Source organism: Budorcas taxicolor, chromosome 12 (assembly GCF_023091745.1).
Source record: "Budorcas taxicolor isolate Tak-1 chromosome 12, Takin1.1, whole genome shotgun sequence".
NCBI classification, from domain to species: domain Eukaryota; kingdom Metazoa; phylum Chordata; class Mammalia; order Artiodactyla; family Bovidae; genus Budorcas; species Budorcas taxicolor.
The window spans coordinates 78,291,246-78,310,166 of record NC_068921.1 but is presented as its reverse complement, the minus strand read 5'-3'; the positions used below and the strand labels follow the sequence as shown (position 1 = coordinate 78,310,166).

The window sequence follows — 18,921 nt, the reverse complement described above, 5'->3', positions numbered from 1 at the left end:
TGGGCATGAAAGGGCAGAGTGGAAGGGAAGAGAGGTGTGTGGGACGTTGATGGCTCTCAGGCAATCACGCTGCCATCCACCCAACCCTGAAGTGACAACCTGCAGGCTTATTTTTGTCATTACTTTTCGCTGAACACAGTCCTAACTGGCTGTATAGTCAGGCCATTCAAGATGGCTGTTCCCTTGTTCTCTGCACATTCCCTGCTCAACCAGTCTCTGCTTCATTCATATGACCATCCAATCCTCTTCATTATACACTTAGTCAGTAACGGTTTATGTACTTGCCTCTTGCCCCAGCCACTGGTCTCTCTGGTAACGATGAGCCAGCGTGATGTCAATTTCCCCTGTAAATGCTAAGCTCTTCCTCCCCGGAGTACCAAAGATTGCTGCCATGTCCTGCCACCCGCCATATGATGGGTGGGGTGTCGCTCCAGGAACTCTTGTTGTGGACTTGCAAGATTCTCTTGTCCAGGAGCTACCCTGATGGTCCAGGGGTTAAGAATCCACCTTGCAATGCGGGAGACTCAGGTTTGATCCCTGACTGAGGAACTGAGATTCCACATGCTGCAGGGCATCTAAGCCAGCTCATCGCAACTACTGAGCCCGGGACATGTTAGACAATCCCATCGACCGCAACCAAGACCCAACACAGTCAAAAATAGATAAATCAACATATAAAAAATGACTCCCTGTCCAATAATCCACTGATGTCTCTGCGACTGTCTCCAGGCTGGGCAACTACAAGGCCTGCAGGCTGGCAGGGTGCCTCCCAACACTGGTACATGTACAAGCTCAGGAAAGGGGTTTGCAGTTTTAAGATGTAATTCAGAGACAAGGAGACAATCACGAGGCCACTCAGATCGTCCAGCTAAGAAAGGCGTGGCCTGAGTCAGTGGTCTGGACCTTCCTCAACATAAGTCCAGCAGTGCCTGGGGGGCGGAGGTGTCACTGCAGTCATACTCTCAGGCTGCCTGATCATCTTCAAATTGCAGCTGCGAACCAAAGAATTCCTAGAAGAAATGTGAACTGATTGTGTAATTAAGAGGTGGCTCTTCATTATCCTTTCGTGTTTCTTAAATTGGACTCATGGGCTCATTCCAGGAGCTGAGAGGAAAAAGGAAAGCAGTAAGCTGTCCACTTCTTCTTCTCATCCTGGATATATGGAGTACCAGAGGGAGGTCTCCGGTTAAGCTTGAAAGTGAAAGTGTGAGTCGCTCAGTCGTGTCTGACTCTTTGCAACCCCATGGACAGTAGCCCACCAGCCTCCTCGGTCCGTGGCATTCTCCAGGCAAGAATACTGGAGTGGGTAGCCATTCCCTTCTCCAGGGGATCTTGCTGACCCAGGGATCGAACCCGGGGCTCCCGCATTACAGGCAGATTCTTTACTGTGTGAGCCACCAGGAACAATTAAACATATAAGAGCCAACACATAGATACATTTTCTTTATGAAATGTTAAAGTCAAGTGTCACTAACACACAAATACATCCCAGGGACTATCACTCCAGCCAAAGCTTTTTTCTCAGTAGGGAGATCTGATTAAAAAAAAAAAAATTCACGCATGTGTAGATCACATAATATTTTTGTTATTAATAGAGAATTGGGAAGGCCCACATGCAGTCTATGATACTGAACACTGCTTGATGTTGTTCAGTCACTAAGTCATGTGCAACTCTTTTGGGACCCCATGGACTATATAGCTCACCAGGCTCCTCTGTCCATGGGATTTTCCAGGCAAGAACACTGGAGTGGGTTGCCATTTCCTTCTCCAGGGGATCTTCCTGACTCAGGGATCAAATTTGGCAGGGGGATTCTTTACCACTGAACCATCACTTTGCTCACCAGTTTCAGCTGATTAAGGGAGGCACAGTCTTCCTACTGACTCTCTCTGTGCCAGTCACTCTCATGACTCCCATTTTCAGGTTGCAATTTTGGTGTAATCAAAACTGAACTGCTTAAAATTATGCAATTGCTTACCTTCACCTTCAGGAATGCTTGCTAACTGATCCCAGCCTACCAGAATTGGTTTAATCACTTTCAGCGTTATTGTTGGTACTTGTTGGTGCTTAGTCATTCAGTTGTGTCTGACTCTTTGTGACTCATTTGACCACAGCCTGCAAGGCTCCTCTGTCCATGGGATTTCCCAGGGAAGAACACTGGAGTGGGTTGCCATTTCCTTCTCCAGGGGATCTTCCCGACCCAAGGATCGAACCCACATTTCCCGGGTCTCCTGCATTGTAGGCAGATTCTTGCCCTGCTGAGCCATCGGTGAAGTCCTATTTTTGTTGGAAAGGTGGATGGACATCATTGCCTGTTAGTTCTCATGTGCCTGCTGTCTAAGTAAGTTTACATTATTTGGGGTTTTACTTGTTTGCGGAAATGCTCAGGGAGTCCCAGCTTTGGAGTCAGGGATCCGAATTTTGATCTCTGGCCACACATTAGATATATGGGCTTCTTGTCAGGCCCTCCAAGTGCAAGGTCAGAGATACTATGACTCAGGGTCTGGCAGTGAACCGAGAAAATTACCCAGATGAGCGATGTCAATTTTGCTTTTTGAAGCCGCACCGAGGGATGATGCTAGTGAGCTTCACGCATGCCTCACAGTAGGATTTGTTCTCCACAGGCTGCCACGTGATGTTGTTGTTCTTCAGTCGCTAAGGCACGTGTGACTCTTTGCAACCCTATGGACTGTAGCATGCCACGCTCCCCTGTCCTTCAGTATCTCTTGGAATTTGTTCAAACCCACGTCCACTGAGTGGGTGATGCCATCCAGCCATCTCATCCTCTGTTGTCCCCTTCTCCTCCAGCCCTCAATCTTTCCCAGCAACAGGGTCTTTTCCAAAGAATCAGCTCTTCACATCAGGTGGCCCAAGTATTGGAACTTCAGCTTCAGCATCAGTCCTTCCAGTGGATATCCAGGGTTGATTTTCTTTAGGACTGGCCACAGGATGTGGAAACTAAATTCTTTGAACAAAGTAACTGCTACTCCTTCCTTAAGGCACAGAATTGCTGGTTTATATGACATCAACTTCCTAAACATTCTGTAGTTGGTGCTTCAAGAAATCTAAAACAGAGGTATTTGGGACTTCCTTGGTGGTCTAGTGGCTAAGACTCTATACTCCCAATGCCCTCTGTGAAGAAAGCATTCTTTTTTTTCAATAAATGGAGACAACGATACCAAAAAACATAGTCTCCTCCACCCGACTGCTTAAACCAGAAACTTGTGACTCACCCCACAAGTCACCCTGCCCCTCACTCATGTCTTTCAATCATGAATATCCATAAACGGGAATTTTACTCCCGGGGTGGGGTCGGGGGCACTCTTCTCAGGTTCAACTAAACATTTAGATCGACAATTGACACTGGTCTTCTTGGAGGGATGTGGGATGGGACAGGAACCACATCCTGTCAGCTTTCCTCTCCATGGGTGTCCTTACAGCAGTTCATGACGATAACAGCTTTATACCGCAGTCTGGGGATAACCTTTTCTCCAGGTAATGCAGTTCAGATACCTGGAGATGAACTCTGCATTGCACAGATGTTGAGGCTTCTCTGGCTTAGAAGTCTTATGCCCCATAGGAGCCCAAAATCTCTTCCAATGATTCCTTAAGCATAGCTTCCAGAAAATCCTCAAGAGACATGCCTATTGGCTGAGACAAGACACTCACGGAAAAGTATGGGCTTCCCATAAGACTTTCACAGTTCATTCTTAATCCCTCCCAATCTAGTTGAAAATTATCAGCCATAGGTCACATTGCCACGAGCCACGTGGCCTGGTTGGCATCCACCATACTCATCTGTTTCTGGGGAGCTGGAGGAGGGGTCGAACAGAGGGCTACGTCCCCTGCTGCAAGTCGAAGGATTTTGGGAGCCTGTCATCATGTCTCTAGTATGTTATCCAATACATCACAGTTTTCCCATCCTTACTGTCCTCTGTCTAGCTAACTTGCCTGCATCTCTCTCCAGTACACGTCTCCTAAAATCACATTTACCCAGCAACTCTACAAACACACACTCCTCCCAGCAATCCAGAGCTCGCCTAGCAGCCAGGGGTACTTTGGAAACAGAGTCATCTTGCTATTGTCTTGTTTAAACGCTTCTATGGTTTCCGATCAGTCTTTCAGTGAGAGTGAAAGTTGCTCAGTTGTGTCTGACTCTTTGTGACCCCATGGACTATACAGTCCATGGAATTCTCCAGGCCAGAATACTAGAGCCTTTCCCTTCTCCAGGGGGGTCTTCCCAACCCAGGGATCAAACCCAGGTCTCCCGCATTGCAGGCAGATTCTTTACCAGCTGAGCCACAGCAAAGGCTTTCAAATCAAGAACATGTTTACAAATCTATCATATTCTGTCCTCTTTGCTATCTTATCATCTATCACACAGAGCTTCTCTTTGGTTCTCAAAAATCCCTTGACCATGTCATCCTCTCTTTCTGCCATACGCCTGAGCACACTTTGTTCTGTGACTCCTGGGTCAATCCACCTCCCCTCATCCGGCTAAATATTATGATCTGATTACCAAATGTGGTGGCCACAATGGTTAGCTGATTAATACATTTCAAGCACATATTAGTTCCCCTCCCTGGAGGCTCAGACTGTAAAGAATCTGCCTGCAATGCAGGAGACCCCAGTTAAATCTCTGGGTTGGGAAGATCCCTGGAAAGGGAATGGCTACCCCCTCCAGTATTCTTGCCTAGAGAATTCCATGGACAGAGGAGGCTGGCAGGCTACAGTCCATGGGGTCGCAAAGAGTCAGACATGACTGAGTAACTAACAGGCACACACAAGCACATATTAGGCATCGTATAGTTTTGACCAGATATGAAGGCATTCGCAAAGCTTCTGTAGCCTCCAGTCTATGTCAAATCCCGTATCATGTATGTTTTCATTGAATTAGTGCTTCTCCTTTCAGACCATCCACCTCACTGTCCCTTCTTTCTCAATGTCCGCCCTTCAAGTGTGACCATCAACTCTAATAGATCCATCATGAAATCTCCAGTGCTGGCTAACAGTGGAGGCTCAATCATATTTCCTGAATTAAACAAGAAATAAACGATTATGTCAGTTTTGACCATGCAGAATATGGAGGAATTTCCATATTGGAAATAAATAATTTGAATTTCAAGAGTATGAAGCCAGGAGGGAATGATGCTAAGAAATCATCTTGGGAGACACTGACCTTAAGAGAAAACAGGAAAAGCTGAGGTTATGCAAGAGCAGCAAACAGTCAGCAGAAAAGACATCCAAAGGCAATTTATAGGGAAATGCTAAGATTTATTGGCAGGCTCTGAGAGCTTCCCCCTGGTGGCTGATAAAGAATCTGCCTGCCAAGCAGGAGATGTGGGTTCGATCCCTGGGTTGGGAAGATCTTCTGGAGAAGGGAATGAAAACTCACTCCAGTATTCTTGCCTGGGAAATCCCATGGACACAGGAGCCTGGCGGGCTACCATCCATGGGGTCACAAAAGAATTGGACATTACTTAGCAACTGAACAAAAACAACTGCTTCCTTCTGCCTCTGAGAGATAAGATAAAGTGATTACGAGAGAAGAGAGAGAAGAAACAGGGTAAGGTGCTTCTGAGGCCCAGGGAGAAGAGCATGTCAAGAGGAACTGAAAGCAGAGTAACCACAACCCTATGCTAAAAAGTGGCCACGCAGAACGAGAACTGAATGGCACCTCAGATTTGGGCAACTGGGAACTATGAATAATCCCAGAGAGTCAGGCAGAATGGAGGGAGACAGAGCAAGTTTCCATGGGTTAAAGATTAAACCAAGATGGGACTTCCCTGGTGGTCCAGTGGTTAAGAATCCACCTTGCATGCAGGGGACACAGGTTTGATCCCTGGTCAGGGAACTAAGATCCCACATACCATGGGATAACTGAGCCTGTGGGCTACAGCTACTGAAGCCCATGCGCTCTGGAGAGCAGGCGCCACACTAAGGGGTCTGTGTGCCTCCAGGAAAGATCCCACACGTCACAACCCAGTCCTGCTGCAGCCAAATAAATAAATATACATTTAAAAGAGTAAACTAAGTGTTCTGCTTAAAAGTCTGCTTCAAACAAAAATGTTTTGGAAAAAAAGACTGAACCAAGAGGAATGCAACCAGACAGGTCAGAGGTAAAGGTGTCTAGGAGAAATTACAGGCATGCTTGTGTTTGAGAGGCAGTGACAGTCATTACATGGGACAAGTATGCAATGAGTATTGGCTGACTTAATTATGTGCTATATACATGATGGGATAATATGAAATAAGATAATATTTTCTTGTGATAATGGGTATTTTCAGGAATACAGAAACTGGCGATGCATGTGGTGGTTCGAACCTTAAGGGCCAGCGTCATCTTATTTGTGTTACTTCACGCTTCCAAACCCATGAGATGCTACCCCCTAGGTACCCTGCTGAGTAAGAGCCACTAAAACCGCTCCTGAGATACATGTGGCCACTTTGATTTGGTAGCTCAATGTCAAGTGTGAGGATAAAGACGGCTTTAGGCAAAGAAAAAAAGCAGACAGTCATCATTCTGAATAAACTGTTATAAAATGGAATTAATAAGCAAACATGAGTTCTGGTCTATGTCCCATAGTTTACTGTAACCCACAGCATGAACTCCAGCTGGACTGGTTCTGTTTTTCATCCTTTATATATGTATATAACACTAATGATGGCTTCCCAGGTGGCGCTCATGGTAAAGAATCAGCCTGCCAATGCTGGAGACAGAAGGGATGTGGGTTCATCCCTGGGCCGGGAAGATCCCCGGAGAAGGGCATGGCAACCCACTCTAGTGCTCTTGCCTAGAGCATCTCATGGACAGAGGAGCCTGGTGGGCTTCAGTCCATAGGGTCGCAAAGAGTCAGACGCGACTAAGGTGACTTAGCGCACACACACAACACTAATGACAATATTTATATCTACATATGACACATGTGCTGGATACAACCCTGAGTACTTTATATGCATTAACTCATTCAATCTCACAATAACCCTACAAGAGACATATAATCATCTTTTATAGGTGAGAGAAGTGGGATATGTAAATTGCTTCAGGATATATTGGGAATAAGTGGCTGGCCAAGGTTGGAACCAAGGGAGCCTCATGTCTGTGGACTTAACAGACGTTATAATTTGCCATTTATATTTCTATATAGCAAATTACATTTACATAAATGTTTGTGAAGGGAACTTGTGGTCTCCTTATCAATGGGTCTAGCATGCCATATATTTTAATACTGGAATTACTGTATGTTCAGACTCATTAATTAACAGCATGTCTCTTGTAATTTTCTTTCCAGAGAACAGCAGAGAAAAAAAAAATGAAATTCAAGGGACTTCCCTGGTGGTCCAGTGGTTAAGACTCCATGCTTCAAAGCAGGAGGACATGGGTTCGATCCCTGGTCAGGGAGCTAAGATTCCCACATGCTGCCAGATGCAGCCAAATAAATAAATTAATTAAATTCAAGATTATAATAGTCAGTGTTACTCATTCAGTCGCATCTGACTTTTTGTGGTCCCATAGACTATAGGCTGCCAGGCTTCTCTGTCCATGGGATTCTCCAGGCAAGAATACTGGAGTGGGTTGCCATTTCCTTCTCCAGGGGATCTTCCTGACCCAGGGGTCGAACCCAGGTCTCCTGCATTGCAGGCAGATTCTTTACCATCTGAGCCAGAAGGGAAGCCCAAAGCCTACAGCACTCGACATTCCCAGGCAGTCTTCCATCCAAGTCCTAGTCAGGCCGACCCTGCTTAGCTTCCAAGATCAGATGAGATCAGATGCGTTCAGGGTGGTATTGCCATTGCTGAGCTACCAGGGAACCCCTATAACAGTCAAGGCTCAAACAATTCCTTCTACAACTGTCTTAACGAAATCATAATTTGAGGCCAAGTGCAAAACTCATGTGGGAGGTGATGTTTCCAGTGAGAATATGAATTACACTTGATCCTCATTATTTGAAGATTCCATATTTGAGAACTTGCCTACTCCCTAAAATTTATGTGTATTCCTGAAATCAACACTCGAGAAGCTTTCCAGGGCATTTGAGAACACAGGGCAAATGGTGAAAAATGGAGGTGTGCAGGGTTCACACTCCCAGCGGAGGTCAAAGAAGGTCACGCTCTGCCTTCTTGGCTCAGTTCTTACACTGGAGACCAGTGTTCTTTTCCCAGTACCAGTGGTGCTGGACTCTTTGCGTTTTTGCACCTTCCGTTGGTGATCTTGATGTTTTCAATGGCTCCCAAGTACAGTGCTGAAGTGCTAGCCAGTGTTCCTAAGTGCAAAAAGGCTGTGATGTGCGTTACGGAGAAACCTGTGAGCCAAATCATCTTCGTTCAGGCATGAGTTACAGGGCTGCTGGCCATGAGCTCAACGTCAGTGAATCAACTATATGTGACACGGTATGTCTTCACATAGAAACACACATGAAACAAGGTGACGTACTGATCGGTTTTTGAAAATGCCAGGAGCAGAGGTGGGATCCTAGCTAGCCCCGTATTTCCCTCAAGAGCCAGTATTTGCCAACTCCCTGTTCATGGCACCTTTATAAGCCATGTGTGTGTTAGCTGCTCAGTCATTCTGATTCTTTGCGATCCCCTGGACTATAGCCCACCAGCCTCCTCTATCTATGGAATTCTCTGGGTAAGCATACTGCAGTGGGTTGCCATTCCCTTCTCTAGGGAATCTTCACGACCCAGGGATCGAACCTGGGTCTCCTTCATTGCAGGCAGATCCTTTACCATCTGAGCCACTAAGGAAGCCCCTTTATAGACCATAGCCACCAGGAATACCAAAACTGGACTTACCTTGTTGAGGAACACTTCCAGAGCGTCAGTGTGGATTGGAAATGATGTGCGGCATTTCTAGCTAGAAGTCACTATGGATACCCATGAGCTGACCACTGATGCGGACGTCTCCCCCTCTCCTGGAACTAACCTCCTCCAAGCAGTAGGATTGAGCCACCATCATAGTAAAGATTCACAAGTGAATGAAAAGGAAAGCAAAAACACTACACAATGGAATGTGTACAAATGTGCACATAGGCGCCAGTGCAAAATCTGTGCCAGAATGTAAGGATTCCTGCTGTCACCTGGGGTTTGGAGCTCAGAGAAAGCAGGAGAAGGCAAGTGAAATTGATCATTGTTATCCACAGACACCTTTTAAATTAACGGTATCATCCTAACCCCAAATCTCTCAAGGACATTATTCGAATATCAAAGTGAAATTTAAGAACAACCACATGGGGACTTCCCTGGGAGTCCAGTGGTCAAGAATCCACCTTCCAATGTGGGGGACGTGGGTTCGATCCCTGGTCCGGGAACTAATATCTCCCGTGTCATGAGGCAACTAAGCCTGCGGGTCACAACTAGGGAGCCTGCATGCTCTGGAGCCCACGTACTATAAATAGAAAGCCCATGTGCCACAGCTAAGACCTGATATAGCCAAATAATTAATATTTTTAACAACAACATAAAATATTTTCAAGGGAAATTTCTAAGGTGTGTTTCCTTTACATACTTGAAAAGTGTTCTGAGATCCTTTGGTCAATAAAACATGAAAGTAAATGCACAAGTGATTTTGCAGAGCTGGTTGCTACCATTTAAGAAAAAGCACTGATAGAATCCATCCAGTTATACAGGACAAAGATGCTATGCTGATCTGATTCGTGCGTGTCAGGTGCTAGCAGACACACCCAGTGGTATAGAATCTGCCTGCCAATGTGGGAGATGTAAGGGACTCGGGTTCGATCCCTGAGTTGGGAAGATCCCCTGGAGGAGGAAATGGCAACCCACTCCAGTATTTTTGCCTGAAAACTCCCATGGACGGAGGAGCCTGGTGGGCTACAGGCCATGGGGTCACAAAAGAGTCGGAGACGACTGAGCGAGTACACACGCGTCAGGGCACACAGAGGCAGCAGCAGCGTTTTCTCCAACCTTGAAACACATTCGTCCTCGGTAATCAGGTTCCGATATCGTCGATATTGGGGAAGATCGACCACCTAGGAATTAATCTCTAAATATGAGAGAAAGGATCTTGAAAATCGTAGCCAAGGCTCTACCAGGAGAATAAGGATTATTAACAGATCAACACGTCTCCAGCTACTGCCTGATCTACTGAGCTTCATCCTGCATCCAACCAGACAGAGGCAGAGTGGATGATCAGCAACATGCAGACGAGGCCAAAGAACGAGAATCTGCACTTCCAGAAAGGACAGGCCAGCTGGCAGGAGAGTTGGGGGCCCTTCTGCGGCAGTGTCCCAGCAGTACCATCCTTCCCGTTACGATGACTTTCACTCAGCACCCCTTGAGGTTCTCTGCCCAGAGGTTTACTCCAGCCATGGAAGCCTGCTCTGAGCAGGTACCTGTGGGACAGGCTGGATGTGGCCTGGGAATTAACGCCTCCTAGAAGCCATCCTCAACCCATGACTGATGATAGAAGAATTGTGTGCTTTACTCGGAGAAGTGAAAAGCCAAGGAGAAAAGGAAAGATATAAGCATCTGAATGCAGAATTCCAAAGAACAGCAAGAAGAGATAAGAAAGCCTTCTTCAGTGATCGATGCAAAGAAATAGAGGAAAACAACAGAATGGGAAAGACTAGAGATCTCTTCAAGAAAATTAGAGATACCAAGGGAACATTTCATGCAAAGATGGGCTCGATAAAGGACAGAAATGGTATGGACCTAACAGAAGCAGAAGATATTAAGAAGAGCTGGCAAGAATACACGGAAGAACTGTACAAAAAATATCTTCATGACCCGGATAATCACGGGTCACGATGGTGTGATCACTCATCTAGAGCCAGACATCCTGGAATGTGAAGTCAAGTGGGCCTTAGAAAGCATCACTATGAACAAAGCTAGTAGAGGTGATGGAATTCCAGTTGAGCTCTTTCAAATCCTGAAAGATGATGCTGTGAAAGTGCTGCACTCAATATGCCAGCAAATTAGGAAAACTCAGCAGTGGCCACAGGACTGGAAAAGGTCAGTTTTCATTCCAATCCCTAAGAAAGGCAATGCCAAAGAATGCTCAAAATACTGCACAATTGCACTCATCTCACATGCTAGTAAAGTAATGCTCAAAATTCTCCAAGCCAGGCTTCAGCAATACGTGAACTGTGAACTCCCTGATGCTCAAGCTGGTTTTAGGAAAGGCAGAGGAACCAGAGATCAAATTGCCAACATCTGCTGGATCATGGAAAAAGCAAGAGAGTTCCAGAAAAACATCTATTTCTGCTTTCTTGAATATGCCAAAGCCTTTGACTGTGTGGATCACAAGAAACTGTGGAAAATTCTGAAAGAGATGGGAATACCAGACCACCTGACCTGCCTCTTGAGAAATCTGTATGCAGGTCAGGAAGCAACAGTTAGAACTGGACATGGAACAACAGACTGGTTCCAAATCAGAAAAGGAGTACGTCAAGGCTGTATACTGTCACCTTGCTTATTTAACTTATATGCAGAGTACATCATGAGAAACACTGGGCTGGAAGAAGCACAGGCTGGAATCAAGATTGCCAGGAGAAATATCAATAACCTCAGATATGCAGATGACACCACCCTTATGGCAGAAAGTGAAGAGGAACTAAAAAGCCTCCTGATGAAAGTGAAAGAGGAGAGTGAAAAAGTTAGCTTAAAGCTCAACATTCAGAAAACGAAGATCATGGCATCCGGTCCCATCACTTCATGGGCAATAAATGGGGAAACAGTGGAAACAGTGTCAGACTTTATTTTCTGGGGCTCCAAAATCACTGCAGATGGTGATTGCAGCCATGAAATCAAAAGACGCTTACTCCTTGGAAGGAAAGTTATGACCAACCTAGACAGCATATTGAAAAGCAGAGACATTACTTTGCTGACTAAGGTCCGTCTAGTCAAGACTATGGTTTTTCCAGTAGTCATGTATGGATGTGAGAGTTGGATTGTGAAGAAGGCTGAGCGCCGAAGAATTGATGCTTTTGAACTGTGGTGTTGGAGAAGACTCTTGAGAGTCCCTTGGACTGCAAGGAGATCCAACCAGTACATTCTGAAGGAGATCAACCCTGGGATTTCTTTGGAAGGCATGATGCTAAAGCTGAAACTCCAGAACTTTGGCCACCTCATGGGAAGAGTTGACTCATTGGAAAAGACTCTGATGTTGGGAGGGATTGGGGGCAGGAGGAGAAGAGGACGACAGAGGATGAGATGGCTGGATGGCATCACTGACTTGATAGACGTGAGTGTGAGTGAACTCCGGGAGTTGGTGATGGACAGGGAGGCCTGGCGTGCTGCGATTCACGGGGTCACAAAGAGTCAGACACGACTGAGCGACTGAACTGAACTGAACTAGAGTTTCCTCCTCTGGACTGGGATGAAGCTCCAATGACTGCAGCAGTAATCGGGTTGATAGCACGGTCCTCATTGGTTTCCCCTTCTCCACTGTCATGTCTTCCCACTTTCCTACCAGTAACTCATTCTTTTTTCCAATAAACTCTCTTGCTAACACGTGCTCAGGCATGTCTAACTCTTGTGACCCCATGGACTGCAGCCTGCCAGGCTCCTCTGTCCCTTGGATTTTCCTGGCAAGAATACTGGAGCAGGTTGCTATTTCTTCCTCCAGGGGATCTTCCCAACCCAGTGATCGAACCCATATCTCCTGTGCCTCCTGCATTGGCAGGCAGATTCTTTACCATTCAGCCATCTGGGAATCCCCTTCCAATAAATGACTTACATCCAAATTTTAATCTCAGATTCTGACTTCTCATACATTTTTTACAAAAATTCTAGTCTCTAGGGCAATTACATTTCTGATTGTATAGCATCAAGTAATTGATGTTTAGTTTGTACACTTACTGGTTTGGCTAATGGGAGTCAGTAGCCCCCACCCCTCCCCTAGGGCACAGACAACTCTGGGTAGATGGACAAAGTGGAGACATGGAGAATCAAAAAGTAAAAAAAGAGATGTGAGATGTGAGATGTTTTCTCATTTACCTAGTAAATATTTGATCTCATCTAACAAGATATATAGGTTCATTTTATCTTGATTTCCTCCCCAAAGCTGGAGACAAAGAGAGATTCCCTGGGGGGGAGAGGGATTCATTATTTTATGGGTATGCACACACAACAGGTCTGTACTATGTCAGGTACTTAATGACAACAATAAAAGGGACTACAGTCTGTTTAGATATTTCTGATGACTACTAGAAGTAAAGGGAAAATCTAAACTAAAAGTAATATTGACATAAAGTACAAACAGTTGTATGTCACTCTGGGGAAAACTGTGGTTTAGCAAGAGATCTGTGAACTAAACTCCACACTCCTACCGTGGGTCTGGCACTTTGCAAAGATGGGACATTAACGCCTCAAACCTCACTCACTTTTCCATTTGTGAGACTAGAGTAGGAGATACAATCTCTGAGGATGGCTGTCATGGGAACCGGGAGAGAGAAAACACGTGGCCCAACAGTTATTAAAAAGGGCTTTTTCCCTTGGCTCACAGAAAAATGAAAGAGGAAAATACTTTTGGTGAAATTCCAAGTGTTTTATAGTTGGTTAGAGAGAGAGTTGCTAGACAGCCATATGTGGTGGTCAGAGAGATGACAGAGATGGATGGTCAGCTCTCTTCACTTATATGTGCCTTTGGGGGCTTTCCCCCCAATAACAATACCCAATTCATTATGGTAATTATCTTAAAGAGATTGAGTTATATTCTGTTTGTGTGATTCCATGTCCAGTTCACCTCGATTGTCCTAGAAACCTGGGAGGGGCCATAATCAGCATGCACCTTCTACAATACAGATCTTTGCAAGACTGAAATGGAACCACGGTGACCCTCATCCCCTCCCCTGGATGAAGCTCAGGTGGACACTGGCAACATTCTATCCCCGCGACTCTCCTTTTTGCAGTATTACCTTCGTTATGACACTCTATCTGCCTCATTCTTCCTTTATGTTGCTTACCCTAGTGGCTCAGACGGTAAGAAATCTGCCTGCAACGCGGGAGACGTGGGTTTGATCCCTGGGTCAGAAGATCTCCTGGAGAAGGGAATGGCAACCCACCGCAGTATTCTTGCCTGGAGAATCCCATGAACAGAGGAGTCCATGGGGTTGCAAACAGCTGGACATGACTGAGCAACTAAGAGTAACAAGCTTGTGTCTGGGTCTCAGATTCACTATGAAAACAGAGTGTGTATCTCTTGATACTGTGTAATCAACTTGGAGTGTATCTTACTGTTTTTTATTCTTTTTTCAAGTCTCAGGTGATACTTCCTGGATCAATTTTTATCAGTAGAGTAATAAAAACTGGAAACTTCTTGGTTGAAGCAAACCCTTTCCTTGTCTTCAGAGAATCTGGTTTAGTGTCTGTCTTCTTGTACTGATAGGATGCTGTGTCTCTTCACATACATACACATGGACTAAATTCAGAGTACAAGGGCATTACCAACCCAAATTTGAGTTTGTATATGACTAAATGTACAGGTCTAATTGTATACATATATTCTAATTGTGGGGAAGGAAATGGCAACCCACTCTAGTATTCTTGCCTGGAGAATCCCACGGATGGAGGAGCCTGGTGGGCTACAGTCCATGAGGTTGCAAGAGTCGGACACGACTTAGCAACTAAACCACCACCATCACCACTACCATAAGCTAATTGTATATGGCTTTTTGTATATCTTCTTTTTAACAGAATTTTTTTAAAAGGAGAAGTAGAATAAGAAAAGCAGAGAACGCAGATTGCAGGCAGAGAGCTATGAGAATCGCTCACCTCCACAGACCACGCCATCCAAATCTTCACAGCGCCGATCGTCACATTCACAGGTCTTGCCGTACACCCTGCTGTCTCCCGGTGGGTAGCAAGTGCACTTGCCACATTCACACTTACCTGCAAAACACACAGGGAAAACACACCCATTAGGAGACTCACGGAATCAGGAAGACTTCTCAGGAAAACAAGCATCTCATTAGACCCAGACCTCCTGGATCAGTATCTAGTCTGCGTCTGCTAACAATTCAGCAGATATCTTCTCCTACATCCCTAAGGTCAAGCGGAAGGTCAAGCATAAATGCCAAGGAGGTCAAGCTGGAGCTGAAGGGACAACTCCTGGCTCATAGGTGATTGCTGGTTTCTACTTTCCATGTTCTGTTTCATTCATTTTTGAAGATTCATTCAACGATGAAACTCCCTGGATGTTTCATATTCCACTATGAGGAGACCATTTAACATAACTGAATCAATTTTATTTATTCTGACACAATTTGAACTAATATGGTCACTTAAAAATATTTTTAATTTGGGTCTGTCTGCCACATAAGAAAAAAAAAATCTCATGGGTACATTTCAACCTGATGTTTTAGTGGTGATTTGGTGTCAGTTTTTGAGTTTACAGAATTCATCTTAACATGGGATGTGGGTCAGAGTTCATGTCCTAAATATCCTTATTAACCTTGACTTAAAGTTTAAAAATAGAAACTTGTTTTGGAATTGAGTTTGGTTCACAGTTTGGGACTTTCTTAATTATTTTCCTTATGACTTTTGTCATTATTTCCTGAGCTGTAACTATGCCTCAAACACTATAATTTCTTCAATTCCATCCTTTTGTATTCATGATACCACACATGCACTAACATTATCATTATCATTTTACTAAATAGGAGATGGAGACATATTGAGGCCAAGTAACTTTCTCTGCTGAACCAGCTCTCAAGGGATAGATTCCAAATTTATATCTATTCTCATCATGCTTAAAGTTTGTGCATCTAAACATTTGGCCATATTGTATCTTAATATATCATAACGGAGCTCCAGGAGGCTGTATGAGAAAGCACAGTGCTTTTTTTCTGAGGAATTGGGACTGGTTTGCCAGAAATTCAGCTGAGTGACTACTCCAAGACATCTGTTAACTCCCTGTCATTATCCCAACCATCATAATTACACACCCACTGAAATGATCATAAGATACTTCAGGGCTGACCCTGCCATGTTGTTAGTCATTCTGTTACTGCTTTTGTATCATGCTAAAGAAATTCTGAGCTGGGATACGATAGGAAAAAGAAAAATAAGTATTTAGAATCATATCACTTCAGAGCTGTAATTAAAGATAATCTAACGCAGTGATTCATAATCTTTTCTGGCAGAAGTGGCAGGGTCATGATCCCTTTAAGAATCTGATGAAAGACACAGCAATAGATAGTGTCGTTCTGGCTGCCCTTCAACCCATCTTTCTACTTGGAGGCAGAGCTGAGTTCAGCAGGAGACAAAGCCCTCCCCCTCCCGCAATGATATCCCCTCTTCCAGGGAACTGGCGGACCGAGCAGGGACACCCCAGACGCCCTTGGCCAGGGCTCGGATTCTCGCGGGTGAGAGCAAGGCACGGGGACCGCGGCAGAGTGGCAAGTGTAACATCATGGCGGTGAGCTGCCGGGGCAGGGAGGCGGACGCTCCAAAGCGAAGGCTGGTTCATGGCACGGCCTTGCTTCCATGGCTTGTGGTGTGAACGAACTGTCCAAGCTTGCACTCTGAGCCTAAGCCCTTGGAATGAAATATTTTTTCATCTCAGTGAATGAAGTTGGTGGCCATTATCAGCAATCAAGAACTCTAACTGGTAGACCCGGGATCTGTCCCTGGAAAAATATATACTAGCATGCATTTATTTTTTTGTAAAATGTCATGAGGATCCATGAGTTTCTACAATTTATTTAAGAGATGAGGAAACTCAAGTACACTGAGGCTAAATGACTTGCCGAAGGTTAGCAAAGTAGACATTGGCCATGTAGCCATGCTGGTGTGAGAACCCAGATTTTCTGAGCTGTGCATAATATTGCCGGCTGTGCCTGAACACACTGGCCCTCTCATGGGTGGATGTGTGAATGACATCTATGATCCAGACTGGGGACAGAGGCAAACTGCATACAGCAGCAGTATGGTTGACTAGTCCATGGTGGACAGACATGGGAAACACCAATCACACCATTCCTGAGACATAATCCACTCCCGGTTACCAGGGCAACATCAGTTCTTAAGTTTGAGGGTACATATGTTTATGGCGACCATTTAATTAACATTTTGAGGCATATAATAAGTTTCCTGACTATGTATTATTGGTTTCTTTGACAAGCATGAACTAACTACTGGCATATGTGTTTATTTTATTTTTCACTTGAGGAAGAATTAATTAATTTACTCAATATCTATTACTTAGTCATAGTTCAAAAGATTAAACACAAATATCTATCAGATCCAGACTCATTAATAAAATTATGGTATATAAACAAAACAGAATATTATAGCATGTGAGGTTTTAAAAACTTTTTTTGGATGCTCCTCACAGCACGTGGGATTTTAGTTCCCCAACCAGGGACTGAACCTGGGCCCTTGGCAGTGAGAGCTCAGAGTCCTAACCGTGGAACCATCAGGGAACTCCCCATAGAGGTTTAAATTTCTACATTTCACTGGCTGTATATTCTACAACTTTCTCTGTAAAATTCAACCTAGTGTTCAATAGCCTATTTAAATCTAATCTCTCCATAAACCCTCCCTCGTCCTGCCTGATTAGTTTAGTCACCTGTCAGAATGCAGTCTTCTCTCTAATCCCACAGTACTTAGTTCACACCATAGTAGATCAGTGAATGCAAACTTTTTACTAAATACACGCCTGAACCCTACTATAAGTAGTGATCGTTGTTTCAGGCTGTGGGTGGGTTCATGCAGTGACTGACTTTATTTTCTTGGGCTCCAAAATCACTGTGGATGGTGACTGCAGCCATGAAATTAGAAGATGCCTGCTTCTCGGAAGAAAAGCTATAACCAATCTAGACAGCATATTAAAAAGCAGAGACATCACTTTGCTGAATAAGGTCTGCATAGTCAAAGCTACGGTTTTTCCAGGAGTTATGTACAGACATTGGAGTTGGACCATAAAGAAGGCTGAAAGCTGAAGAATTGATGCTTCAGATTGTGGTGCTGGAGAAGACTCTTGAGAGTCCCTCGGACAGCAAGATCAAAGGAGTCAATCCTAAAGGAAATCAACTCTGAATATTGGAAGGACTGATGCTGAAGGTGAAGCTCCAGTACTCTGGCCACTTGATGCAAAGAGCAGACTCCTTGGAAAAGACCCTGATGCTGGGAAAAATTGAAGGTAGAAGGAGAAGGGGATGACAAAGAATGAAATAGTTGGGTGGCATCATTCACTCCATGAGGTCAAAAAGAGTCAGACACGACTAAGCAACTGAACTGAACTGTAGGTGGGATCTGTAACTGTATAATATCTGTGATAGATATTATTATTTACATATTAATAATTTAAAAACACGTTGAGAAGCTGTAATTTCAATAACTCACATAAAATCCATTTCTTTCTATTTCTCAAAAAAAAATTAACTATATTTTCTGATCCAGAATGAGATTATTTAAGAAGAGCAACATATCATCAAAGGCACCTGCCAGCCTGGTAACAGCAGTTACACTCTCTACAACCTTATTTTCTTCTACTTTTTAAAACCACAAAAACCACACTTGCATACAGGCTCAACAGTGGGAGAGTAATTAGGGGCTCACATAAAACAGAAAAGAGATTAGCACTTCGCTAACACAGTCGTCCTTCACCTAAAATAATAGGTTTACCATAGCAACCTGATTGCACCAGGAAAAGCTCTCGCCAAATGCATCTGAAGTTCCCCCGAAATTTCCCCAAGGAGGAATTAAACACTTGAGAACTATAATATTCTGTACCATTTCATCTAAGTACAAATATTTTGTGTGTGAGAATAAAGTCATCTTCCATCAGACAAATTTAAAGGGAAGAGGCATCTTCACCTATTGCTTCAAAGTGAGCAGCAAGATGTCTTATAATTCAAGCCACTCTGATGCTACTTCAATTAGTCAAGGAAGTGATGCTGGCGACTTTTTAAAAACGAGGATAAATGTCAATCCTTCCATTCATGTTTTCTTAGTATACA

The 18,921-nt window shown here is 44.4% G+C and overlaps 1 protein-coding gene across 1 annotated transcript in view; it reads right to left on the bottom strand.

Moving 5' to 3' along the window:
* Positions 1–18,921, bottom strand: part of ITGBL1 (integrin subunit beta like 1) — a 220,320-nt gene that overhangs the window by 18,264 nt on the left and 183,135 nt on the right. Inside the window, exon 8 of the mRNA XM_052650281.1 lies at positions 14,732–14,848. Coding sequence (XP_052506241.1) covers positions 14,732–14,848 — 117 coding nt within the window. The remainder of the gene's footprint in view (positions 1–14,731; positions 14,849–18,921) is intronic.